Genomic DNA, 27,484 nt, shown 5'->3' with positions numbered 1-27,484 from the left:
GTTGAATTCGGCAAGATCTGCAACAGTGCAGGGTTCCTCTAACGATAGGCATTGCAGGAGATGTTGCATAGTCTGTAGCTCAGTTCCACATTCACAGCCTGACAACTTGTGAATGTGGAACTGAGCCACAATGCAACATTTCCTGCAATGTCTATTACTAGAGGAACCCTGCACTGTTGCCGATCTTGCCGAATTCAACAACAAGCTGCAAAAACGTGTCCAGTTCTGGCTGGGCCATGTATAGACCGTCCGTGGACGAGATTAAAAAAAACCTATTTTTAAATTTATTTCGATCTATTGTTTTATCTCTACCTTTCAGCCCATTTCGATCCCTTCCCCCCACCCCACCCCCACTAGGGCCATCTGCCAATTGCTTGTCCTGCTTGCTACCCTTAAAAATAGGTGGGAAAAGAAAAATATATATTTTTTAAATTATAAATTATTGAAAAAGGGGGATCGGAAAGCAGGTGGGGATGGAGAAAGTTCATGATCTGAAGTTGTTGAACTCAACATTAAATCAATATTAAGCTTTTATCTTTATGGAATGGGACTGGTAGATCAGATCAGCTTCTTGCTAGACATCGTGTGATCTTCCATACCATTAGAAGGCGCTGTAGCTGGAGGCCACTGCAGACCTTGCGATCCCTCCGCACCGTTCGAAAGCGCTGTGGCGGGAGGCCTCCGCAGACTTTGCGATCCTCCGCGGAGACAAGCACTCGGGGGGCCCTCTTGTCCGGATCTTTACCTGGTGGTGCGCAAGCGCCGGGCGGAGGCAGCGAGCCAATATGGCGCGGCTGTGTGAGGAGTTCACGCTTTGCGGGTTACCAAGCGGCGGTGCCCTGCGCGGTGTGGAGTCCGCTGGGCCCGACCGTGTCATTGTTACTCACGAAGACAGGACGGTTACCGTCTACAAGGTGAGGGTGACGATGGCCCTGGGAGTGTGTTGGGGGGGGGGGGGGGGTGGGGGGGTCGGTGTGTTGGCATCTTTACTGCTGGAGGGCTCACTGACTCTAATGGGCCTCGACGGTACCGACCCTGCTTCCCGCGCACTGTTATATTGGTGAAAGGAAGAGGAAGGGAGGGAGAGGACCAAAAATGTTGGGCACGCACAACAGCTCAGCCTTTTCCGCAGCCATTGGGAACCGCAGGGAATAACTGTAGTTACCGTTGTAATGTACGAAACGAGACGGCCAACTTGCTGTTTGTTGTGTGTGATATGATAATGATCAGCTCACTTTTAATGATGTTGATTAAGGGCTGAATATTGGCAACGATTTTGGGGATGACTCCTCTGTACCTCTTTGAAATAGCGCCATGGAATCTTATTGTATTTATTTGAGAGAACAGACAGGGCTTCGGTTCATATTTCATCTTAATCTCATCACATTTGTTGCCTAATTTGTAAGAACCTAGAAAAGCATTTACATCAATAAAATTTGCACCTTTGGGTGTTTTCTGCTTGGTCTTTTGAAGGTGTCGGACCAAAAGCCTCTTGGAAGTTGGACGGTCAAGCAAACCCAAAAAATCTCATGCCCTGCTGTTTACAACAGCCTTACTGGAGAATATGTTGTTGTTCATGATCACAAGGTAAAGATATAAAGAAATTTTGGATTCAAGTAGACCTGTTTTCTGTGTTCGGTAAAGATAAAATATAATTTGAGAGTCATGTGTAACTTCAGTACATTTTCAAACAAAGCTTAGCAAGTCCCTTAGACAACCTGGACTCAATTAACTGTATATTCAGTACATTCAAATTGCTTTCTGTACAGTCATAGATAAACAAGACTTGACTTTTTAAATAGCACCTTTCACGAACATAAAACAACACCAAGCATTTTGCAGCCAATGAAATACTTTTGAAGTGTAGTCAGTGTTGTATTTATAGGAAACATTAGCAACTGTGTGTGTCTATGCTTGGATGCATGAGATGCACTCCCACCTCGATCTCCAACACAACCAGGCTGTATGAGCCAAAGTGCAGTATTGCTTGCATTTGTATTGCATTGTTAATGTAGAAAAGTATCCCAAGGTGCTTCGTTGAAATGTAATCAAATGAAAAATGGAGGTTACGTCTGATTACAGGTGGATGCTGTAGTATTTGAAATAGAAATTGCTAAACTTGCACTTTTAAAAAGCTCAGTATAGCCTTTATTTTTCCTACTCACACAATTTCATCAACTGTGACAAATAACTTTTCTCTCAATTTTCAATTGTTCACTTTGTTAATTTGGGATAATATGATCTGTTCTTTGGTTTAAATTTCTCTTCAAGTGAGACCAGAGTCAGGCCACTCCCAAGCAGACGTCATCCCCTCTCCTAGATCTGTAACCCAGGGTCCAATCCAATGTGGACTGATGGATGAAAGCTGTGTCAACCATAAGGGTGATATGTGTTTGCACAGTTGCCTGGTGACCAAGGATCAAGAGTGCAAGCTAACCATAATTTAACACAAATTGGTAATTTCATTGAGATCAACCACAATGAATTACTACCATCTAAGACTTGGGGTAGAGCAACTGAGGTGCTAACTCTGCAACTAGCCAATTCTGCATCTAGCTTAGGAGTGTGTAATGCTAATAACTGATGCCAAGAATAAATGGCCCTGACAATCACAAACGTGCACAATAAGAGGAACTACTTACATTCAGCTTAAATTGCAAATGGTAAACTGTGTTTAATGTTAGCTCTTTTTTTTATTTCATTGCCTTCTAGGTTTTAAGGATTTGGAAAGATGAAGATGTCAATCTGGAAAAAACATTCAAAGCAACAGTAAGTTGGGTTCTCTTTACCTAAAGTAAAATACAAAGCAAAGCAACATAATCCAGATTCATAAAGTAATATTTATCATTGGGAATGGGATTTCTTATCGGGGGTAGGCGGGATGCAGATTTGAGGTTAATCTCAGATCAGCCGTCCTCTTGGTGAATGGTGGAGCAGGTTTGAGGGGCCAAATGGCCTATTCCTGTTCCTTGTTCGTATGTTTGATTCATTACCACCCAGAGGGTTATACACAAAACAAAGGCTAAAGTCCAATTTACAAGTGAGTTAAGTAATTCTAATGATGAGGCAAATTGTGTAATTCCATACACGAGGTGGAGGCTTTCCTTTTGTAGATTTAAAACAGGTAGTTTATTTTGGCTGCAGTACAAAATGCAATACATAGCACTTGTATTTCACTGTATTCGTTTGGAAATTAAATTTCCGTGGCCATAGAGCAGAAGGGTGAAATGTTTTCTATTTGAATAAAGTCAATATTCAAGTTAAGTCCACTCTGTCTTGTTTATATCTATTATACACTAATATGATAGGCGAATCAAAGCATTCAGTTGCAAAAGATGTTGAAAACCCTTATGTAAATTGTATTAATGACACGATTAGATTTACTTGCAACACGTTACACCTGCCAGTGACTTTGTGGTAAGGGTTTTGATATTAATATATTCGGAATGTTCACCTGTCATTACTCCCTAGTTGATAACTCATTATTTGCTGTTATAAGGAGTTGAAGATTGCATGAAATTACGGACAGTCATGGTCTCTTACTGTCTGCTGCCATCAAATATGTTGAGGGCCTTGATGTAGACCTCAAGGGACCTGTCGCTATGCTATCTATGCTAAGCAAGATATCGAGGCTGGTTGAACAATTACATGAGGTTATTACTAACAACAACTATATACAGCTGTGCACAGTCCTTGATCTAGCCTGGATCCCAGCAGTTACATAGGCTGATTACTTGACTATGTCTGACTCATCAGGTATACTTAAAGTCTTACTGATACAGAGTCACAGACAACATACAGTAGAGATCACAGGCAATAGTGAATATCTAACATGGAGGCTGTACCTTTTATCCTCCAGCCTTACATACACTGTCATAGTGATGTAACTATGCAGCCTCTTAAAGATACATGCCATTGTCTACATTGGCATGTATACAATATCATATAACGACCACAAGGTGTCAATATGGAACACCTTCATCTTGAAAGTTTACTTTGTCTTGACATCCTGTCTGCAACTCCATAAGGGACCAATCAGTACTCTTAAAACCCTTGTGCAGAGTAAGTGATTCCTGTACGTAAACCTTCCTTACATAGAACTATAAAGAAACTATGCAGAAACTGGCCATTCAGCCCAACCTGTTGTGTTGGTGTTGATCCATTACCTTAAACATGCTTCTACTTCTGTTTCCAAATTCCTTTGTTCCCCTGAATGTTGCAATGCGGCGTCAGTTGATTAAGTGAGTGGAAAAAACAGTGGCAGGTAGAATTCAATATGTGAAACTCTGAAGTCATCCACTTTCTATCTAAGGATGGATCATAGTATTTTCGAAATAGCTAGCTTTGAGAAACTGCAGATGAGCAAAGAGATTTAGCGGTCCAAGTACAGAAATCAGTAAAAACTAGTGGACAGGTACTGAAAATAATTAAAAAGGTAAGTGGAGTGTTGGCTGTTGTCTGAAGAGGGCTGGAATATAGAGGAATGAAAGTTATGTTACAGCCATATAGAGCTCTATTTAAACTCCATAGGGAGTACTGCATTCAGTTCTGGACACTGCATCCCAGAAAGGATGGATTTGGTGCAAATTCACTAGAATAATAGAGGGTTAAAAGGTTTAAATTATAAAGACTGGTTGCATATATCAGGTTTGTATCCCCTTACATACAGAAAATTATAGGATTATCTAATTGAGTTGTTTAAGATGATTAAAGGATTTGATAGGATAGAGAGACTAACTATTTCCTATGGTGAGGGAGTTCAGAACAAGGAGCCATAAACTTTAAATTAGTGTTAAGCTGGGCAGGGGTGATGTCAGGAAACATTTCACACACACACCAATGGAAATCTAAACTCACGAAAAAGCTATTGAGGCTGGAGAGTCAGTTGACGATTTCAAATCTGAGATTAATAGATTTTTGTTTGGCAGGATAATTAAGAACCAAGGTGAGTTGATGGGGTTAAGCTACACATCATCTGTGATCTAATGCTGGAACAAGCATAAGGAACTGAAGGGCCTACTATAGTTTCAACGTTCCCTTCAACACCCAGCTGTACTGTCTGGTCATGCTTTCTGTTGACATTTTTCTTTCAGTTGTCGTGGGTTAGTTGGCAATGTGCATTTGCAGACTCTGACCACTATATGGCACTTTGAAACCTTTTAGACAGTACCTCCTAATTTACAGTTTCGAACAATCTCAAGTGATTTACCTCTAGAAATATTCCTCAAGTCCGAGCTTTTCTGAAAAACATTTTTACATTTGTTTAAACTTTTATATTGGACCTTAGACATTTCAGTTGGTTATGGGTAGGAAGGGAATGGAGCCTGGATTTTTTGCCCCCTTGCAAAGCACTTTCAATAACTTGTGGGAACCAAGTAGCCAGAGGTAATGCAATCAGAATGATAAGTTTGTAAAGGCAAAACCATAATAAGTTTTGAAGTGTGAATTTATAATGGGGGAAGAAGTTGATACAAAAAAAACTGACAGGAAAGCAATATTTTAAATATATTCTGGTTCTATGCACGTGCACATGTGTGCTTAATTCCTCTGTCGCACATGTAAATTTCTGTGTCATACTGAAAAGTAATGTCATTAACAGCCATTTCAAACTAGAAAGCATGTAATTGGCCCCAGGAGAAAAAGTATGTCTGTTATTTAGGAAAGAAAGAGAGCCAACCATGCAAGCGTAACAGAAACAGAAAATAACTCTTTGAGCAGAATTAGTAATCACATAGAAAAATATGGGTTGATGAGGAAGAGCCAGGATGGATTTCTAAAGGGGAAATTGTGTTTAACTAACTTGCTGGAGTTTTTTGGAGTGAGGAGGTAATTGAAAAGGTCTGCGGGTAATGCTATTGATGCGATGTATATGGACTTTCAAAAGGCATTTGATACAATGCCACACAACGGACTTTGGAGAAAAATTATTGCTCATGGAATAAAAGGGACAGTAGCAACGTGGATACAAAATTGGCTGAAAAATAGGAAGCAAAGTGTTATGGTCAATGGATGTTTTTCAGGCTGGAGGAAGGTTTGTAGCGGAGTTCCCCAGGGGTCAGTATTGGGACCCTTGCTTTTCCTGATTTATATTAATGGTCTAGATCTTGGTGTGCAGGGGACAATTTCATAGTTTACAAATGATACGAAGCTTGGGAGTATTGTGAACTGCGAGGAAGACGGTGTGGAACTTCAAGGGGACATAGACAAGTTGATGGAGTGGGCAGATAGGTGGCTGGTGAAGTTCAATGCAGAGAAGTGAGAGGTGATGCATTTTGGTAGGAAGACCATGGACAGATAATATAAAATAAGGGGTCAAATTTTGAAGGAGGTGCAGGAGCAGAAAGACTTGGGTGTATATGTGCATAGATCATTGAAGGTGGCAGGACAGGTGGAGAGAGCAGTTAATAAAGCATATAGCATCCTGTGCTTTATTAATGGGGCATAGAGTACACGAGCAGGGAGGTTTTGCTGAATTTAAAAAAGACCCTCATTAGACCTCAGCTGGAATATTGTGTACTGTTCCATATTATAGGAAGGATGCGAACATATTGGAGAGGGTGCAGAAGAAATTTACAAGAATGATCTCTGGATGAAAAATTTCAGCTATGAGGATAGATTGGAGAAGTTGGGACTGTTTTCCTTAGAGAGGAGAAGGCTGAGAGGAGACTTGATAGAAGTTTTCAAAATCATGAGGGGGCTGGACATAGTAGATAGGGAGAAGCTGTTCCCACTTAGAAAGGGATCAAGAATGAGAGGGCACAGATTTAAAATGATTTACTAAAGCGGCAAATGTGACGTGAGAAAAACTTTCTCATATAACAAGTGGTTCAGGTCTGGAATGCACTTTCTGGAATTATGGTGGAGGCAGGTTCATTCGAGGCATTCAAGAGGGCATTATATGATTATTTGAATAGAAACAGTGTGCAGAGGCAGAAGGAAAAGGCGGGGCAATGGCACTAGATCATAATACTCATTTGGAGAGCTGGTGCAGACATGATGGGCCGAATGGCTTCCTTCTGTGCCATTAAGATTCTGTGATTCACTTTAGGCTATGTACAATTTATTTAGTTGCTTTTATATATTATTTAGCTTTTATTCTGTTAATCTGCTGCTTAACCTTTGTACTTGCAATCATACTACTGAGATGTGATTGGAGAAAATGTCGTCTTATGACTTTTTTTAGTAATACTTGGGAAAGATGTTTGTGTTGTCAGCCTAAGAGGAAATTGTTACAAAGGAAATGGAAGTCAATATTAATCAATTGGATTCTTACTTCTAATGCATTTTAGTTAACAGCTGACATCTACCAGATACACACACTACCCGACACGGAGCCTCTGGTGCTTTTTGAAAGAGGAAGTGTGAGACAACTTGATGTCCTTCTGTCAGCTCCACAGCACGAAATCGGAAGTGTCCTATCAAAAGATGAAGTCATCAGGTTCGTATCAGTTGATATATCAGACAAGATTTCACATCATTAGTGCTGCTGTGAGAAGTTTTTAAAAAACTTCTTTACATAACTTTTGTTTACTTTGTGTTCATGTATTAATTTTATTTGGAGAAACATTGGGAATGAGGAATGATGAAGGCGTACTTGTATTTTTGTGGAGAGGTGGATGAGTTGATAAACGATGGCTGAGAATTCAGTTCTGCTGCTGATATGGTGGATAAATGCACTGAGCAGTTTGGTAGTTAGCTACATGGAGAAGGAAGGGCCCAGTTTTAACTCTTAGTCAGTGCTAACTTTGCTAATCTCAGCCAGGGTGCGGTTCCCGAGGAGTCAACAGCGCTCTGCTAGCTTGTTCAACAAGCATTTGCTCATTTAACAGTGAAGTGCATCCAGCCAAGCTTAATGTCCTCATCAAGCACACCTGCATTATCACTGGACAGCAGTCAGTAGTGGAAATCCTGATGGATTTTTTTTCATCCCTCCCTAACTTCTGGTTGCTAATGCCAACAACACCCAGCTGCTGCCGCCGTGAAAATCACCTGCCCTCCTCCCCCACCCCCACCCAGCCCTAACTGGTTTCCGTCCCCCTTCCTTAATATACGCAGCTGCTAATGAACAGTAATGAGTAAATTACAAAGCAGTAATCTAATCTTATGTTCAGATGATGTCATAAACCATAAAATCAAAGTTGGATGACTTCTGAAAGTGACTTGACTCAAGTCTGATAACTGTTTAAATTTGTGTATAAGTTTCTGTTGCTCTTGAAAATATTCTTGATAACAGGTGTAGCAATCAGTTTTGTTTGTTGAAATGTTCAGGTAAATATGTAATCTTATTTTATTTGTAGGTGGAGTGACACTTTACTGGAAGCGGGAAGTCCTGTTGTATTGTTTGTCACTGAGAAGGTATGGAAAAAGTATAAAAGCAAAATACTACGGATGCTGGAAATCCGAAACAAAAGCAGCAAATGCTGGAAATACTCAGCAGGTCTGAAGAAGGGTCATAGGGACTCGAAACATTAACACTTTCTCTCTCCACAGATGCTGCTAGAACTGCTGAATTTTTCCAGCATTTTCTGTTTTTGTTATAGAAGAAGTATATTGAGTTAATACAGCTTGACCAGCACCTCATTTGCTGGCTTAAATATCAACCCCTTGCACCACTGCTGCAGTAGCAGTGTGTCCTTAGATACATACGAATTATACAAATACAAAAGGTGCATGACAGGAACCTGCCAAGACTAGCAGCACTATCTCCCAAACCTTCAATCTTCTCTACTTAGAAGGACAAAGGGCAACGGATGCATGGGAACATCACTTCCAAGATCCTTCCAAATTGTGCACTATTCTGATTTGGTGAGGTCGCCAATCCTTCACTATCGCTGGGTCAGGATTCTGCCCACCCCCACGCACACAGCCCCAAACAGCATTGTGGGAGTACCTTCATAGTGAAACAAGGGATGAACAATTAGTGCCAGCGATGCCCACATCCCGAGAATTCTTCAGTTTAAATAAAACTGGAGTACATGATGGTCATCAACAAAATGTTTCATACTATGAAATGACATACTATGCCCCTGCTCCTATCCATCTTCCAGTTGTTCCTCTAGTGTTATGTTGGGAGCTCTCAAGTCTCAGTCTGCAGATTATGGGACCAAGCCCCACTCCACATGAGCATGTTTTATATTATTGAAACGAAGACTCATCGTGCCATCCCTCCTTGAGCTCAATTTTTCCTCGGGCCACTTTCTTACAATCTGTGTTTGGAAACTCTAATCAGTACTTGCGGAATCTATTTTGTCTTTTCTACTTTATTTAACCGTGTTGATGTCCTGCCTCAACAGAGAATTCTCACCTTGATGCCTCAATTTTTTAAAAAAAGTTTGTTTTGTGAGGCAAGAAATGGCTGAAAGTTAACATTTGTCAAATTGTGCCAATTTTCCCAGTAGGCTTCTGTTCTCTGCCCCCCACCCCCAAACCCATAGTGATCTTTAATGAAGTGTTTGTTCTTTTCTCCCTTAAAACTGAGCATTCTTTTAAACAGTCAAATGACTAATGTTCTAATGTTGAGTTTTATTTTAATGCTTTGGTACAGCTGTATATTAATTAATGGGAAATGTATTTAATTCTAATTTTATTCATTGCTAAATGCTTAATTAGTTACCTGCAATCTCTGTTCCCAGTAAGTTAGCTGTGCAATGTGCAAGTGAAGTAAAACAAGTGACATAAGGTTAATAGTATCAATTAATTGTTTGAAGATTTTTAAAAATTGTTTATTGTGAATAGCGCAATGCTGAAATCAGAAAGGGCTGGGTCCCTAATCTCAGCCAGATCATTTTGGGCAGTCCCTAGGAGAGCATCACAGATCACTCTTACACCCTTTCCAAAGACCTTTTTAGGGAAATATTACTAAAGAACTAAGGGAGGCTGGCTATCGTTGCTCTAAGTGGGAATGATGCAAGATCTATGGAGACCTATTGGAGAAAGTATCACATGGAAATCTCACAATTTAGAGTGTTGTGCGATTAACTGGTTTGTTACTAGTTTCTATCTTTTTCCATTCTGCAATCATTTGCCCTCAGTTTGTATGATAAGGTGCTGATTTGATGAATGTTTGTTTTCAGAAGTAGAATTTTTAGTATTTAAATGGTTCAAAGTTTCTTTTTATTTGTAGGATGGGATGTTTCATCTATATGTACATAAACTAAACCCCAACATATGGCACAAGTTTAAATTGGATTCAGGAGAAGAGAATGGCTGTCCTTTGTGTTTTGTGCTTTCCTTTAAACAAGAGGGCATCGTCCTGATGTGTTTATGTAAGTTGCATTCGATCCATTTTGTTGAACGTGACTTCAATAAGGAATATTTTACAAAATGCGAGCATGTGGCTTTTATAGATCAACTATAACCTTCATGTCATTATTTTTCATACTTATTGGTAGCTAACAATGGATGTGTGCATAGTGTATTTAATGATCAGGTATTTAAGAACAGATATAATGCTGTAGTTTCTGGAACTATCCTTCTACTGTTATACTACAAATAGTTTTATTATTCTGGTACTACTTATGTAAAAGACACACCTTCTGTCTGCCTGACAGTACCCATTGATGTTTGGAGTAACATTGAGCCTGAGCATGGTAGACACACTTCAAATTTCATGTGACATTGGAATACTTTTATTATGGATATATTCCAGACTGTTACCGCTCCATGTCCACTGGTGGCGGGTGGTATTGGGCTCAATTTGTTGCTAGGGTTGGTACAGTTGACAGTGTTATGCTGGAACCAGAGCAAATAGTGTGAGATCAGGCCTCGCTCTTGGAGGACCTGAACAGAAGAGAAACATGCACTACTGATTTTATTCTGAAAATATTGTCAGATTTACACTGTTATTGGGATAAGTCCAAAACAAGATTGATAGTGTAACCATTCTAATAATTCCAAGGGAATTGGACTGTTCAGTATTGCTATTCAGTCACTCTGTTACTGTCACTGCAACCTTCAAAAATCCCGCTGCATGCTCAATAGCAGTTGAGTGTTCTGTACTGCCATTGCCAAACTAACTTGCTGGTCTGTCATGAGGCCATTATCAATAAAAGCTAACTGTCTTCCATAGAATTAGAATGGATATCACTCAACCATTGAGAACTGTTTCACAAAATTAACATGGGAATTGACTGGGGAGGGAGAAAGTCACAATCACCTTTCCTTAGTCCATCAGCACATGAGCTCTTCACAGCTACTGGCATATATTTGAAGCATGCACAAGTATTGCGATATGGTTTACCTTCTCAATCTCCCCAGTCTTCATTGCTGTCTGGGGAAGAGAATTCTAAATACTAGTGACCCTCTGAGAGATGAAATTCCTCCTCACCTCTGTCTTATTTTCAAACAGTGCCCCCTAGTTTTAGATTCCCCCCAGGAGAGGAAGCATCCTCTGTCAAACTTCCTCAATCTTCTATGTTTCAAATTGTTTATTTATTAGATACTTTCTATATGATGCTCAAGATGCCATTTCTGTCCAGTTGCAGAGGCTATCTGGGATCCCACAAGATTGCACCTTGTTCCAAACTAAACACTCATTAGTAAATATCATTGAAATGGCAAAATTATTGTAAATGGCTTCTCAGAAGTTAACAGTAACACTCTTGTTTGCTGCAGAAACCAGACATTTAATTGTCTGTTTTATCCAAATTAAACCATTCATCCCACGCTTTCATCTGGCATAAGTGAGTTGCAGCAGCTGATGACAGTGTGGTTATCGTATTTCAGTAAACAGTATAGAGATTGATTAGATATCCATTCTACTAGTGTTTTTTCCCCCAGTAGGGGTGTAACTCATGCTATTGAGTATATTCAAAAAAAGGATATGCAGTGGATAAACTCGTAACCAAAACTTTTTCCCTCTTTTGCCATAGATTCCGGTGGCTGTATCTACAAGATGCCATTGTCATTAAACAGGAATTCAGCTGAGATACTGCCACAGTCATTACTGCTAAAGCTGCCAAGCTGTAAGGATTCGCTAGACCGTGCTGCCATCCTAGTCCTGGATGAGACTCATATTGCTGTGTTAGGAGCTCCATATTCCCAACATTGCACTGTCAAAGGTACCTGTTGACCACAGATCCTGATACCAGGAAGAAAAGTAATTACAAAGTAATTTTCAAGTTGTGTGAATGGAAATGTGCAAGATCAGAAGGTTGCAGGTCTGTGGCTGAACATGTTGGTGCCAGTGTGTCAATTTTGATGCTTTGCTGATGTAAGTCCTAAGCACAAAAAGGAAAAATTGATGCGCAGTGGCCTTGGGCTGATGTCTGAGAGAGCTGGAATCTAGCAATGCCACAACCTGCTGTATTCTTAGGAAGGTGCTAATGTCTTGTTTCTTCTTTTAACTGTGCACAATATTTTTTTTCTTAAAAGCCAGTGGAAAATTGTGTCCTTCAGGCTCAAACTGATTATACATATACTAGCAGATTGCAAGTGATGAGAGATGTCACTCTTTACTTTTTCTCCCCCAGGAGTTTGTTCATGGTATTTACAGTAGGATTAAACTCCAGTTCAATTCCGTTGTATCAGTAGATCTTTATGGTTGGTATTGGAACTTGAAAATCCATTTACAGAAGTTAGGTAACAGATTTATTTTCCACCTGAGTTCCTTGACCCCTTGGCATTGAAATTTATCCATGTGCTCCTTTAGGTAGATTTACACTGTGCATTTAGCATAGACTGCAACGCCAAGCTCTCACCTTTAACATTGTCAGATAATTTCAGCTGAATTCAGGGGTAGTTTTCTTGCAACAAAAGGCACTGGCTGAGGCAGTTAGGCAGTGGTGGTGCACTCTGGTTGTAAAAAGAGGTGTATTTATGTTTTTCAGATTGTTTGAGTATCTGGAATACAAGGTTCCAAACACTCCAGGCATGGAAGGAATTCCCAGAGGGAAGCTGTGGTCAGGTATCTTGCTTTTTTATGTTGCCTTTAATTTAAGGAGGAGACTTTATTCCCCTACTTAATACTGAATATCATGGGGCAATTGTAAACCAGTAATGTCCATCTTACTTTGAATGTTTTATCTTTTAAAACTAGTAATTGGAGTCATCCAAATAGAAAATGTTCTGTGTAGACTTGGCCCAGTGATGACCTAAGTGGGGAGCGCTCCTCATTTCCAGTCTCACTGGGGTAGCGAGTCTCCACATATCCCGTCCCTAATAGTTCTGCTGTCTTTGACTTCAGTCAATGGAGTATTTGCGACTTAACCTCATTATCATCTTTCAGAGTTCACATCATGGTTCCTTAAAGTGGAAAGCCTAGCTGTCCCCACTGCTCCCCACTCCCCAACCACCCAAAAACTCTTTATGGCTCAATAAATTGTCTTCCTGTAATTAACATATTCCAAGTACTGCCGCATGTATCTAGTGGTAGGAGTTGGTTCTAAACTTAACCACCTTAATCTGGTGGATAAATAGCAGCAGGATCCTTTCCTGCACTTTGGACCTTTTTGAAAAGTCAGTAAGTGGTGTGGTCTCAAGATGGATCTCCATTCTTCCTGACTTGGTGTTAATGGGTGGGGGTAGAGTTTACAATGGGAATTTTAAGTAACACCAGTAAGAAAAGGCCTTGTCAGAATTGCTGTTTTTTTCTGTTGAAGGTTATGTCTTTTATTCTTTAGTTATGGTGTTATTGTGGGAAACTCTTTGTGCCTCATGGAAAGATGCTGACTGTGATCCCATTTACCTGCGAAACCTCTTCTTTGGCTGCTGTTCTTGGCAAACTCAAACAGCCAGATGCTGCAGGTAGGTCACCACTGTTTAAAGCAACAAATTGTAATATTTTTCACTTCATCAATTTTTAACAATGTTTTGTTTTGCATGTGTGGGTAGAAGAACATGTTACTTGTATTCGTTTTTAAATGGACTATACTGACTGGCTGATTTTTTTTGAGCTCGGGCAACAATAGCCACTCTAGATCCATGTCATTGACCCTGGGTTGTAGAGGAAGAACATTGGGCAGTCCCTGCTTTTACTGTGTGTTTGTGTGAGGATTATACCAGAGTTGAATGTGGCACCTTCTATGTCAAAGTAGCCTGCCTCCACATCCTGACAGTTGAATAGTCGATTGAGCAAGATAGGAGAAAACTTGCATTTATTTCGCATCTTTACCAGGTTGTCTCAAAGTGCTCCAAAGCCATTGAATCACAGGCATTGGTGATTTCAAATATGTATGTGCAGTGAATACATAGCTTGCTAATTTTTGTTTCAAGTTCATTTGACAATTGATCAGAACCATGTACCCATGCTGCTTTCTTCTTGTCTTCTCCTCCACCAAAGTAAAAGCTATTTCCACCGTTGTAAACTGGAACACACTGCTTCATGGCGAACAGGCTGCTGAGCCGGAACAAACTCCATACACCCCTGCTGAACCGGAACCCAGAAGAAATGTAAGCATAAGCTTTCAGTTTGGCTTGGTGTGTATTACTGGAAATAAACTTTATGTAATTAGAAAGAAAAAGGAAATCTCTCTCTCCCTCTCTTCATGTAACAATATTTCTGCTTATTTTCAACGTTTCCTCCTGTCTAACTGTCTACCAGCCTTTCTCTCCATATTGCTGACACTTTCACCTCTGTTAAGCCTTCCACATATTTTACATTATTCTTTCTACTTTCTGTAAGTTCCTCTCACTTTGCATCTGCTCTCCTGTTCAACTTTTGTTTGTGTACCTGTTATATGCTTTCCCCCTTCCCCACACCACCACCCCCCCCCCTCTCTCTCTCTCTCTCTCTCTCTCTCTCTCGTGAAGTTGTTTTCTTTTTGTTTCATTCACCCTTAAACTCAATTTGTAATTGGATTCTAATGGAGCATAAGATCTGGCGCGCGCGCACGCGCGCGGGGTGGGGGGGGGGGGGGGGGCAGCAAGAATCTCTCTTCAATTGAAATTGCTGACTAGTAGCCAGATGCACTAATGTAGCGCTTTAAGGAGAAAAACACCTGTTGCATACTTGTACAATACTAGTAAGTGTACATTTACTGAACAAACATCTACCATCATTCATTTAAGAAGGGAAAGAATTCAGATTGATGAAAAAAACATTGCCACACTCTGCTTTTCATCTTACAATTTTACCCACAAGCGCACAACCAAGAATTGAAATCAAATGCAAGACAGAATCTATTTACTATCTTTTTATTTACTGATCAGGAATGCAGTTTGCCAGTACTGGATTGCCATACCAGCTACATGTGGCTAGTGTATTGGAGAACCCTGGTCCTTAATGTCATGAGAATAGGTGGGCTTAATGGGCTGGGACTTCAGCATTCAGCAAGTTCAGGGGAGAGGGGACAATTCAGATCACAGAACGGAAGGACTGGGTAATGTTAAAGTATTTGGATTGGGGAAAAGCAGGGAAGCTGAGTAGGTCTGATACTGGCACAGGGCATAAATAATTTTAAAATAGTGAGATGTTTAAAAATAAAAATTCAGATAAGGAACTTTGAAGTATGCATTAAGTAAACAAACTGATTGGGGAAGTATGGGCAGAGATATTAACAAACATGGAATGAATTGATTGTGACAATGTGCTTGCTAATACAGTAACCACACAACACTATGAATCAATCACCCAATTGGAAAGAGGCTTCCCAGTCTAAAGTACAGTATTACAGCCACAAAACTCTTCGATATATTGTAATACAAAGGGTGGGCAAATTGGTGTATGTGGATTGTTGATTGAGGCTAATTAAAATATTGGGAGTGCTGTGTTTCTGTGCAAAGTTTTGAAATGTACACTTGAAAGCCTTTTAAATGAAAGGATGCAGAATATTCGTAGCTGAGGGAGAGATGTGTGGGAGTGAGAATATATGTGGATACATGAATAAATTCATAGGCATCAATCAAGATTAATGCACTCAGGTATGTGGAAGTAGCTATGTTGGCCAAAGTACCACCATCTTATAAATTAAAATACAAATCTCCATTTTGTGTTCTTTAGCTAAGTTGCTGTTGTCTCATGAGTATTTTACATCTATCCTCTTGCACATGAGCAACTGTTCAGTCACATTCAGTGTTTGCAGTGCTACTGATTACACAGCCTGTGACTGCAAGTGTTTTGGATTTTTGTTCAATCTGTTGATGGAATGCTGCTGAGAAAGGATGCACCAGTTATGTTTGGATAGTTGGTGCAGTGAGCTGTTTGTACGTTGGACTGCTCTGATTCCTGATGCAAACTAATTTTCAGAGCAGAGGTTCAGCGCTGCCCTGTAGTGACGTGAAATTGTTCCTTGGCCTCAAGGTAAAGAGCAAGTTGCATAGGGAATTGTGGGTAAAAGATTAATGCATCGGACTGCCAGTCCCATTTTACACTTGTGATATTGAGGACTGCATAATTCTAAACGTCGTCGACGCTTGCTTGGAGAACAAGCAATAACTGAATTTATATCTTGCATTTGTAAATCTGCTGTTTAATTTACACACTGAAGATTTGGGGAGAAACTTTATCCTAATTCGCTGGTGGGAAGCCCAGAGAATCAGGTGGAACCCTGATTTTTATACCCTGTCCATTGAGCAATTTTAATCTATCCCGACGGTTGGGGAACTGGCAGGATTAGTTGCACTGTTGGTTTTACACCCCACCTGATTTTGCTGTGTTGAAATCAACAAGTAACATAGGTTAAGGTGTAAAATCAATGTTCTGCCCAATTCCATGGGTTTCCCACCCAACAAGTTGGGTTCAAATTGACCCCTTAGCATCAGTTTATAATATGCATTCCCAGGTGGCTTGTGCTTTGGTGAAAAGGCTCAATGAGGAAAACTTGAGGTTGTAGATGTGAAAAAGAAACTCTCATACAGATTTTCCTTAATCTTAAATTTTCTGTTGCAGCTGAGGAGCAGGAAAAGTCACGTTTTGAGCCCTCAGTCACAAACTGTCTCTCTGGATCAGGTTCTCACTGAGATTCAGGTAAACCAAAGATCTAAAGAGTTAACTTGTTTCAGCCTTGAGCTGTGTCTTTTACTCCCCCTTCCCACCCCAGCTTTATTGGCATGCAGGGTTTGCATTTAAAAAAAAAAGTGGTGCTATGAGGCTCGGTTTTAAGGACACATTTCTTTATATAAGCTGTGGTATGGATGCTTCAGTGACACTCCTCACTGCTACTGTAGTTGTCCCTATTTTACTGCCAGCTAATTACTGTGTTCAATCATGATGGCAACACAACTTTTCCATGAATTTAGAATACTTAATGTGTTAGTAATTAAACTCAGCCTGACAGGTTGCAGATTTTAAAGTCTAATTTTGATTCTATTTGGACTGGTGTAAGTGTTCTGCAAAATAAAAATGTAATTATAGGTCTTTAGTAAGAAAAGAATGGGATTGGTAATTGCATTAATCAGATAGCAGTGCAAAATTAATTTACTTTGTTTGTTTCTCTAACAGGTCCTTTGTGGATGTGTATAATCACGTTAATTGAAATTTTTTGTGTTTTAATCATTCTATTCAAATCCTTTTAGAATAAAATTAAATTTTACACCCGAACGCTGAATTAATACTGCAGAAGATTAAACTGGCAGGGCTTCTGCTGTTGTTGTGGGCAGGGAGTGTAATTATTGAATGAAGCTGCCTAACAGTTTGTATATTTTGTTTAGCTATTAGGGTTAAGCTAATGGCTTCAGCTTCCCTCAGCTCAGACAATTCAAATCATCCTAATTTAAAGAATCACTAATTTTCGTTCAGTCTGTATTTTGGGACACAGGGGAAATTGGTAGGCATTGTAAAGCCCTCTTTTCTTGTCCTGGTACTGAAGTGTCACAGTATTATCCTGGCTTGAAATGGGCTACTGCTTATACATGTTATATGTTGACATTTAATTGTCATTGGCCAGATTAATTTATTATATTGCATTTTTTCCCAGACTGCTACAAAAGAGGAAATAGATGAACAATTAAAGTTATTGCTGAGAAACCTGCAGAAACCCAATGTTCAGCTAATTATTGCACAGATTGCTACGATCCTGGTAAGCAGGTGTAAGACGCAGGTGAAGTTCTACCCCCAGAAAGTGCTAATGAATATTTTAAAGACACGGATGCTTTCTTACAGGTGAGGATTTTCTCTTAAACATAAGGAAAATACCTTTTTTCCCCCAAAACCAAAAACGCGGGCCTTTTGACAAGGTCACTAGCACCTTTATCTACTTGAACAATGTACCTCAACAGTAACCCAGTTTCCTCTTCAGAGAAAAGAATTTATTGAAACTTAAACTATTGGCTGGAATTCTCCCCTACCCATTCTTTCCCACCACCCCAACCCCACGACCCTGGAAGCAGGCTGGGAGATGAAGAGGGAGGAGAGTAATATCAGGTTAAAAGGCGGGGTGCTGTCTCCACTGCCTTCCCACTGCTTTTAATGGTCATCAGGTCCTCTTTCAGAAGCAGTTGAGGGTGGTTGGAGATGGAGAGAGGCACATGGCAATGTAGGGAAGCCTTCCCCTCAAGAAAACCCCTATCCCTTCACACACACACACACCCCACCCTTGCAATTGACCCACTACTCCTACCGACCCCAGGGCCTGCCTGATAGGCCCTGGCGATCCCTGACCCCACTTACCTGCACTACCTGACTCCTAAGTAGCTACTGCTCAAGGGCCAGCTGTGGCCTCAGCCGTGACCACTGCTCCTAGCAATTAATTGCCTGCATTCATAGCTCCCTCCCCTCTGGTTTGGAAGCTCTTGGAGGCAGGACATCCTGACTTTTTTTCTGCTGACACTTCTTCAGGTCACTTTTGCTCTGCCTGATAGATATTCAATCTTTTCATTTTAAGTCGTAAACAATGGCAGAATACTGCGGATGCTGGAAATCTGAACAATAAACAAAAAATGCTGGGAATACTCAGATCAGGCAGCATCTGTGGAGAGAAACAGAGTTAGCATTTCTGGTTAGGTCACCAACCTGAAATTTTGCCTCTGTTTCTCTCTCTTCACAGTTGCTGTGTATTCCAGCATTTTCTATTCGCATTGTAGCAGTGTATAATTAATTGGTAGTGACGTATAACTCCTTACACTGTGGAAATGAACCATTGTCATTCACAGCTCCAATAAAATAACCCAACAGTTAGCAATTGTACTGCTGAGGAGCCTGAGCTGAAGATGTGTGGCTCATGAAGTGGATATCAAGCAGATGAAACCTCTATGTATCATAATCAAACACAACCATTAGGCTGGCATCCTTGTACTTAAACAGAACACATCCTGAAAAGGGAAATTGCTGCTTTCACAGAGCAAGAGTCAGATGAAATCAATTGTTCCCTGAAACTGAGTGTAACTAATTCATGCTTATGACTGGATACCAAAGCAAATATGTTAAGTCCTGCTTTGCTCTGATATCTGAACCCAGGAATGCCTTGACTTTTAAGAGTGGATGCCAGATCTGTGTACCACGATGTGAGTGAATCAGCTGTAATTAAACCACTTTATTAGAATTGGGCAAAATCAGATGGCAATCCAACTTCCAGTTTACTTGGTGTTTTACAGAGTCCTTGGAACGCACCATTTTCACAGCTTTCTTAAGGAAGAGCAGGGCTGGCACGTTTTGAGTAGTAGCCGTGTAGAACCCATTTCTCTTTGACAAAGTTGAGTGATTTGCACTAACGAAGCCAGATGACATTAAATTAATAATGTTTCAGCTTCTGGCTTCTCCACATTATGAAAGAAAGAATGATGCATCTAATAGTGCAGCCAATTGGTGTGCCTGAAGTCGTCAATTAGGATCTAAAATTACATAGCACAGAGCAAGACCATTCGGCTCATCGTGCATGTGCCAGCAGGTTGAAAGACTGTACCAGCAGGTTGAAAGAGCAATTAAATTACTCCTGGTCCCTTGCTCTTTCCTCGAGGCAGATTTTTCTGTTTCAAGCATTTAAACAGTTCCTCATTAAAAAATTACTACTGTATCTACTTTCACCACCCTTTCAGGCAGTGAACACTGCGTTTAAAAAGAAACCATATCTTCCCTTTGCTTCTTTTGTCAATTATCTTAAATCTGTGTGCTCTGGTTATCAGTTCTTCTATAAGAGGATACTGTATATTTCTATCTGCTCTATCCAATCTCCACATAATTTTAAATACCTCTAATTCTCCTTTTGAATGCAAGGTATTCACATAAAACCAGTCTGAACTCTCAACTTAACTATAATGGTTGATTACTTCCTATGTGAAGCAAGTGCTGAGCCCAGTATGTTTTTTACACCAACTCTAAATTTCTTGGCACTTAACCATATTTTTTTGGACACACTGTCCACATGAGACTGGGGAGATCAGGGCAGCCTAAGTCTATAAGATAAAAGCAAAAAACTGCGGATGCTGGAAATCCAAAACAAAAATAAAAATACCTGGAAAAACTCAGCAAGTCCGGCAGCACCTGCGGAGAGGAACACAGTTAACGTTTCGTGTCCATGTGACTCTTCAACAGAACTAAGTAAAAATAGACATACGGACTCGAGATGTTAACTGTGCTCCTCTCCGCAGATGCTGCCGGACCTGCTGAGTTTTTCCAGATATTTTTATTTTTGGTTCAGCCTAAGTCTATGTCTGTTTGCATTCAGTTTTGATGGGAGGTTGACACTTTGTTCTGAGGAATGTAAGGCAAAAAGTTGCAGTCCCTATAAAATTATAAATTGCTTTTCAGCTTGTGTCCAGATTTAATGGCAGTTGCCTTGGATGAAGCAGACTATTCCCTGTTGCAGCTCTGCCTTCAGCTGTTCCCTGACATCCCCGAGGCTGTTACGTGTGCCTGTTTGAAGCTTTTCCTCAGGTAAGTATTAAGCTGTTGGCTTTTTGCTGTATGAAAGCATATGAGTTAAATATTTAACCAGTGTTGTTTAAAGCATCAAATTGGCAGATTCACAGGTTCTCTGACATGTTTTCCAAAATTAGTTCCTGTTGAACTAACTTCAGCAAACTACGTTTGGGCAGCTTACAAATGGTTAATTAAGTTTTGCTGCAAGTGTAAAGCTTAATCCCATGAAAGCAATTAATGATTTTTATTTAAAACTGTGGATACTATACTCTAAACAGCAAGAACACTAGGATATTTAGGTTTGCTCTATTTACACAGCTGTTTCGTTACCCACACACTTAGCCATCTGCAATAGCATATAGATTATCAATCCAATTATACCTCTGAGCTGGTTATCAGCTCTAATATAAACAGGGCATTTATTGAGGGAAACGTCTGTGTGCTTATATGCAATGAGAATCCTCCTGCGATCAGAAAGGACTCCTGTAAATGTGAGGAATGGGCCAATGAGGTCTCTTTCTGGCCTCAGTTACAGACAAAAAAAACAAGTCTTTGAGCAACTGATGCTGCAGTGTTTGCAGAGTTCATGGAGCCTGGTTCACACTGCAATTCCCCACATGAACAACCCATGCTAAAAGGCTACTTATAAATTGGCAGGGAGTATCTCACCAGACTGTGTTCAGACAGCTGCTTGTAAATTGACCACAGTTCTTTGCCCAGTAAATCAATTTTATCAGCTTCCTAAAAACATTTCAAGTTGTTATTTTTGTATTGTTTCTTGCCATTATCCTGAAAATGGAAATTCAAGACGACTGAAGTAGTTTGTTTTTAATTTTCCCTTAGTGCCAATGATTCAGATCTGGAAAAGATCACAGTGGATTTAGGCAGTGTGGCATCCTATGTCAAATTCAATCAGAGTTCCTTAAGAGCAGAAGCGAAAATGGAGATTGTAGAGAATGGCTGCAGTCCACTTTTACTGGAAGAGGACAGCTGTGATGGAAAAGAGACCCATGATCCTTCACAGTCTGATGTAAAACTCACATGTCCAGTTAGCCTGAAGAGGGCAGCTTTGCTGTATCCTTTATCCATGTCAAAAAATGCAAAAAAAGGTAAAGATTGATATATCTAGCAGCCTTTGCGTATATTCCGATGAAATTGTTTAGATCTCTATTCTTGTGATGTGCTAAAGCAGGAATTTGGCCACAGATTCACTTGTCACTGAAATGTGACAGATCTTTGGAAATATTTTATCCCTTTGTAATTCCCTAACTTTCTCATCACACCATCCCATGCAAAGGTGGCAAATCTCTGGAGGAACCTAATCTTTTAACATCAATGGTTTTGCAATCATTGTTAATTTGCGTGAAATTACTAGGTTAAAATATTAAGCACGATACAGCAGGAATTAGATTGTGATTATGTAGTCAGTTTATTCAGCCAATCTCAACCACAAGTTATTTTTTACTTCTGTGGTTCCAACAGATCAAATAGTAGAAGATTAATGGATAGACCAATCATATTACTAGAAAGTAGCATAGCTTGTGACCATTGCAAGCAGCTAAATGGAAGAAAAATTTCTCTAAACAATCAAACATGGTGTCATTGCAGGCCCACATGAGCCAATCATCTGGTTAGAAGGGGATAGTTTCAAATGTTGATTTTAATATATCATTACACATATCTGTGAGACCCTCTTTTATACTGACCCTTAATTTTAAGATTTCAAGACCTGCTATGCACCCTAAACGTTTGTACAAAGCTTTCTTTAACTACACTGTACAGAAATGAAGTTCTGCTATCCTCGTACAGTGAAGCTTTCCTTTTGCCTCACCTCAAAGATCTTCCTGTTCCTCAAGTGGTGGTAAGTACAGTCCATCGAAAATGCAATAGTCTGTGAGTATAGTTGAAAGTTATTGAATTCTTCAGATTAATTGGAACCTTGTAGATCTTTTTCAATGTCTGACCTTTGCTTAGTGACTCCCTGTACTGGAGCTGACCTAGAGAATTCTGTGCAATATAGTCTATTCTGAATGTGTAATCCAGGGTGCTAAAGGGAAGAACAGTTGGGAAGCAAAGCACTTTCTTTCCTTGACTTGGGGTTGCCTCAGTGACACCTCTTCACTCATTTTTCTTTGAAATAGCTGATGTTCATATCATGTGAATTCCTTGGGAAGCAATTACTTCAGACATGAGTTTAAATTGTGGATCTCATTGCCACCTAGCTCTAAATTCATTCACAGGGTTTTTATTTTATTGGTTTAAGTTGATTTCTCCCCCCAGTAATATGCAAACATTTTGACTTTATTTGTTAACATTGTGTGGGAGGAGGTAATGATTTTATTACTTGATTTAGTTTTTGATCCCCTGAGCTTTACAACTTTAAGCCAAGAGGTGGCATTTTTGGTTTTCATGTTCTGCTGCCGAAAGCTTTCATGTTTTTAGTTTTCATGTTCTGCTCTGCTCAAGAAAATTGAAAACACTGATGATGAATTTGGTTTGGTGCAAATGTAAAATTGCTAAGATGTAAGCACCAAAGACTAGAAACTCTTCACATGGTAATGCGTCTAATCTGTTGGGTTAGAATGATGGGCAGCCTTTTTTACTGTTTACTGATTGAGAGGCAAGTACTTGATCCCAACATTAGGTCTTGCTGATCTTTGTCCAGTTATGGTATGTAGATTCTCTGCCACAGGATGAATAGCCTTTGTCTTCCACAGTTGTTTCTCCAGTATGTGCAGTACCTTTATGCGAAGCATTGTGAAACTGTCAATGTAAAGCTTCCAGGGAAAAGGATTCCCACGGTCAGTCAGGTATGTAAAGTCAATCTTTTCTATGCGTTACACTTGGTGCTATAAACTTGAATCAGCTAGTGCTGATATTACTGGTTTTGTGTGGGTTGGTTATTATGTTCTCTGTTTTTAATCAATGATTTGTTAAACAACTGTCTTGAGTTTGGGAAAGTATAAAAGAATTTGCATCTAACCATTTGTGATACTCTGTGAAAGTGAAAAAATACAAACCTGCCACAGTTCTGTGGGAAAATGCCTGATAGTTCATGTAGGAAAATGGACCATCACTCAGGCAAACCAATTATGATCATGACTGAGCCATACATTTGAACAAAGTGGACCATCTCGGCCGTCTAGTAGTCACACATGTTTATGTTGCCAGAGAATGGTCAGTGTGGAACTCGCTGTCAAATGGGTGGCTGAGGCGAATTGCACAGATACATTGAAATCGAAGCTAGATAGGTACAAGGGAAGGAGAATTGGAAGAATGTGCCGATGAGGTTAGATGACAAGGGCTGGGAGGAGGCTAGAGTGCAATATAAACAGCAACATGGATTATTTGGGCTGAATGGCCTGTTTGTGCTGTAAATTCTATATAATGGACCAGCAATCCAGAGTTTGAGAGTTCATAATTCCACCACCTATTCAAGGCAACTGGGGATGAACAACAAATGGACCGTGTCAGTGTCCCTCACAACCTGAGCAATTTGAAACATATTATACTTAAATAACTTGTTTATCCTGAACAAATATATTGTAAAGAGAACCGGTTTGAATGTTTGTTGTGCACTTAGCTCCTGAAACAGCCGGCCTGGTCGAGCCTGTTTAGGGAATATAGCCCAATAAAACTGAGTAGAATGACTGCTGGTTGCTGTTAGTGTTTTGAAGTTGTGAACATTAAGTGAACACTGGCATCATTTCAGGTTTTGGACTGGTTATCTCTATTACTGGATGCTCACTTTACGGTGCTGGTAATGGCAACAGAGGCACGCGAATTAATCACCCACCTTCACAAATTCATCAGAACCCAGGTATGCTACACATTCAAGTGTGTTGAAAGTATATTTTATAATCTCTAGAACAGGTGATTACTTGATATCAGGTTCACTCTGGGAAGTTTGCTGAAATGTGAATAAACCTCTTGAATATTACTTGTTACCATGTTAAGTGTTTGCTTGGAACTTTATCCTTTTTGTCTAAAATAAAAATCTTTGGACTGGTATCTAGAAACTGGAACATTAAATTTAAATCTTGGAACAGAAGGATACAGTATGGTCCAACAATCACTTTTTGGTTTGTTTGAACCTTACCTTTTCTCCATGTACTTGTATACTTCTCTCTTCAGAAACATACTTTTTGTTTCATACTCTCTCCTTTCAGGTAATCCTCTCCAATTCAGTCACCTAATCTAATCTTGTTCTTCTATTCACTCCCCATACCATTTAATATTTATTTTCAAACAACTATCCAATTTCCTTTTGATGGAAAAGGCTCTGTTTCGATGATGGGTTGTGGTAGAGACTTCCACATTTTAACGATGCTCTGAAATTGTTATTCTAACTTTGTTCCTTAATTTTTTTTTTAATTGCATTTATCCCCTCCCTACTGTCTCCTTGTCGACCAGATACTATTCTTCAGAATCTTGAAGACCTCTATCAAGCTGCCCTTTAACTTTACAAAAGAAAAATACTGTGGATGCTGGAATTCTGAAAGGCCATTGACCTGAAACATTGTTTCTGCCTCCACAGATGCTGCCAGACTTGCTGAATGTTTCCGTCATTTTCTGTGTTTTTTATTAGGCTCTTTAACCTTCTTGGCTCTAATGAAAGAAAACTTTAACCCAGATTTAGCCTAGTGAACTTAGACTGCACTGTTGCCATTTCTTTTACGTCCATCCCGCAATGAGATGCCCTAAGTCATACGCAGCACATGGAAGATCTCGAACAAGTTCAACGTTGCCACTTGTTTATTTACGCTGTCCCTATGATACAGTTCAAAAATTCAGATTGCTGCCTTGATGGTCTTATCTACTTGTAATGCCACCTTTAATCGACTTATCTTGACTCTGTTCCATATTAAACCATATCATTTTAAGATGCATTTCCTTTCCCTTTTACTTCTGTCATTTACCTGCCTATCCTGCTAGTCAGACCCCCTATAGTCTTAAAACATTGGTCATAATTTGCTATACATACTTCAGTTTGGTGTCTAGACATTTGCTGTCGTTCCCTCAATTTCCAAATCCAGATTATTTTTGGGTCACAGAAGCCCCAACACAGACCCTTATGGAATACCACTGTCCACATCTTTTAGCCTGAGGGTCTTCCCTTTGACCGATCTTGTGCTTTGTGACTGCCAACCAGCTCTGTATTTTTGTCGTACATTCCACCTGTTGTTTTTGCCATATCTCTTTTTGGTAATTATCAGGTGCTTTCCTCTTTAAAAAGTTATAAACCACATCCACCCATATTTCCCTTAACAAACCTCTTGTTTCTTCCAAGCATTCTACAAGGTGGGGCACTTATACCGGATATTTTGCGAATCCATGGCAATTGGCCTAATTGACTCATATTTCTCCAAGTATCAATTGAGATGGAAAAAGATGAGGCCAGACATATGGAATTGGAAGTATATTGATCTTTTGAGTGAAGATCTTAAATTTACCAAGCAGGTAGAAGTATTTAATATGGGTCACCACTGCTGTGATCTCTCTAGGTTGATAGTCTGAACAGTTTCAGAGCTGAGATCTGTCATCTTGGAATTTGAGGATGGGCAGACCTGAAGACCCAATTTGTGAATCTGTGAGCCTAGGAGGATAACACAAAAATATTTATAAATGGTAGGAGCCAGCTCAAGTACACCAGTCACTCAACCCAAGCTACAAAAGCAAAACTACAAAATGGCTGCATGTGTTACACAGTGGACAAGTACTGGTCATGTCATTTGTGATCTTGAGCAAATTCAGAATTGCTGACGGTTGTTAATTTCTTTTTTTTACCTTTTTTGGACCCCTCTGGCAGGTTAAATTTTACTCTCAGCTCAGCAAGATTGAAGGAAGTCTGCAGAATCTGGGCCGACTAAAACCACAGACGAGTGATGGGCTGTATTCTATTGAAGTGATCCAAATATTTTAGCTTTGTACAAATTTGTTAAAGAAATGTATTTGTCACTGTTTCAATTGCCTGCTTTGAGTTATATTTATAATGTGAAAATATCAATTTTCTTCAAATATTTGGGTGTTGTATTTCACTCTGAATTAAATGCTACTTTTCTTATACTCCTCCAAGTGTGTATCTGTTCCTTGTCTGCCTGTAGCTCCATTCGTTCCAAAAGAATGCATGGATGCTCTTGAAGCTAGTTGAACATAAAAGGAGAAGGGAATAGAGAGTTATGCTGATAATGTAAAAGTTTCAAATTGAGGAAAGGCAATTTTACTGAGCTGAAATTGTGCTTTGGCAAAAATGGACCAGAAATAGCTACTTGAAGGTAATTCGATATCAGAGCAAAGGTAGGCATTCAACGGAAAGATAAAGGGTTGAGAACAAAGTGAAAGCCTGGAACTCCCAAATCTAGCCGCCTGTCCCCCAAAGGTCAGAGAGCATACAGAGTAGAATAAGACATAAAAAAGAAAGCTTATGTCAGATACTGAGAGCTCAATACTGCAGAGAGCCTAGACAATGATAGAAATTGTAGAGATGAAATTAACAGGAAATGCGGAAAGCAAAGAGAGGACATGAAAAAAATATTGGCAAGCAAATCAAGCAAAACCAAAAGATGTTTTACAAAATATAGAGTGAAAGGGGATAGCTCAGGAAAGAGTAGGACCGATTAGATCAAAAAGATCATGCGAGTGAAGGTGGTAAACATGGGCACGATTCTTAAATGTGTACTTTGTTTTTGCTTTCACAAAAGAGAGGGGCATGAAGACATTGTAGTTAAGGAGGAATGTGAAGTGTTGGCTTGT

The 27,484-nt window shown here is 39.8% G+C and overlaps 1 protein-coding gene across 1 annotated transcript; it reads left to right on the top strand.

Annotated features, from left to right (window-relative positions):
• Positions 1–694: 694 nt before the first annotated feature.
• Positions 695–26,797, top strand: nol11 (nucleolar protein 11). Its single transcript, XM_041217379.1, has 18 exons — positions 695–914; positions 1,474–1,587; positions 2,713–2,769; positions 7,290–7,438; positions 8,298–8,355; positions 10,124–10,265; positions 11,871–12,059; positions 12,828–12,904; positions 13,620–13,743; positions 14,279–14,388; positions 16,826–16,903; positions 17,853–18,037; positions 20,621–20,746; positions 21,575–21,805; positions 22,514–22,592; positions 23,449–23,541; positions 24,444–24,551; positions 26,541–26,797. The coding sequence occupies exons 1-18, from the start codon at positions 786–788 to the stop codon at positions 26,652–26,654; spliced, it is 2,163 nt and encodes a 720-aa protein (XP_041073313.1). The 5' UTR covers positions 695–785; the 3' UTR covers positions 26,655–26,797.
• The last annotated feature ends 687 nt before the right edge of the window (positions 26,798–27,484 follow it).

Source organism: Carcharodon carcharias, chromosome 22 (assembly GCF_017639515.1).
Source record: "Carcharodon carcharias isolate sCarCar2 chromosome 22, sCarCar2.pri, whole genome shotgun sequence".
NCBI classification, from domain to species: Eukaryota; Metazoa; Chordata; class Chondrichthyes; order Lamniformes; family Lamnidae; genus Carcharodon; species Carcharodon carcharias.
Note: the sequence above shows the minus strand (reverse complement) of the source record. Positions and strands in the feature narration are given on the sequence as shown.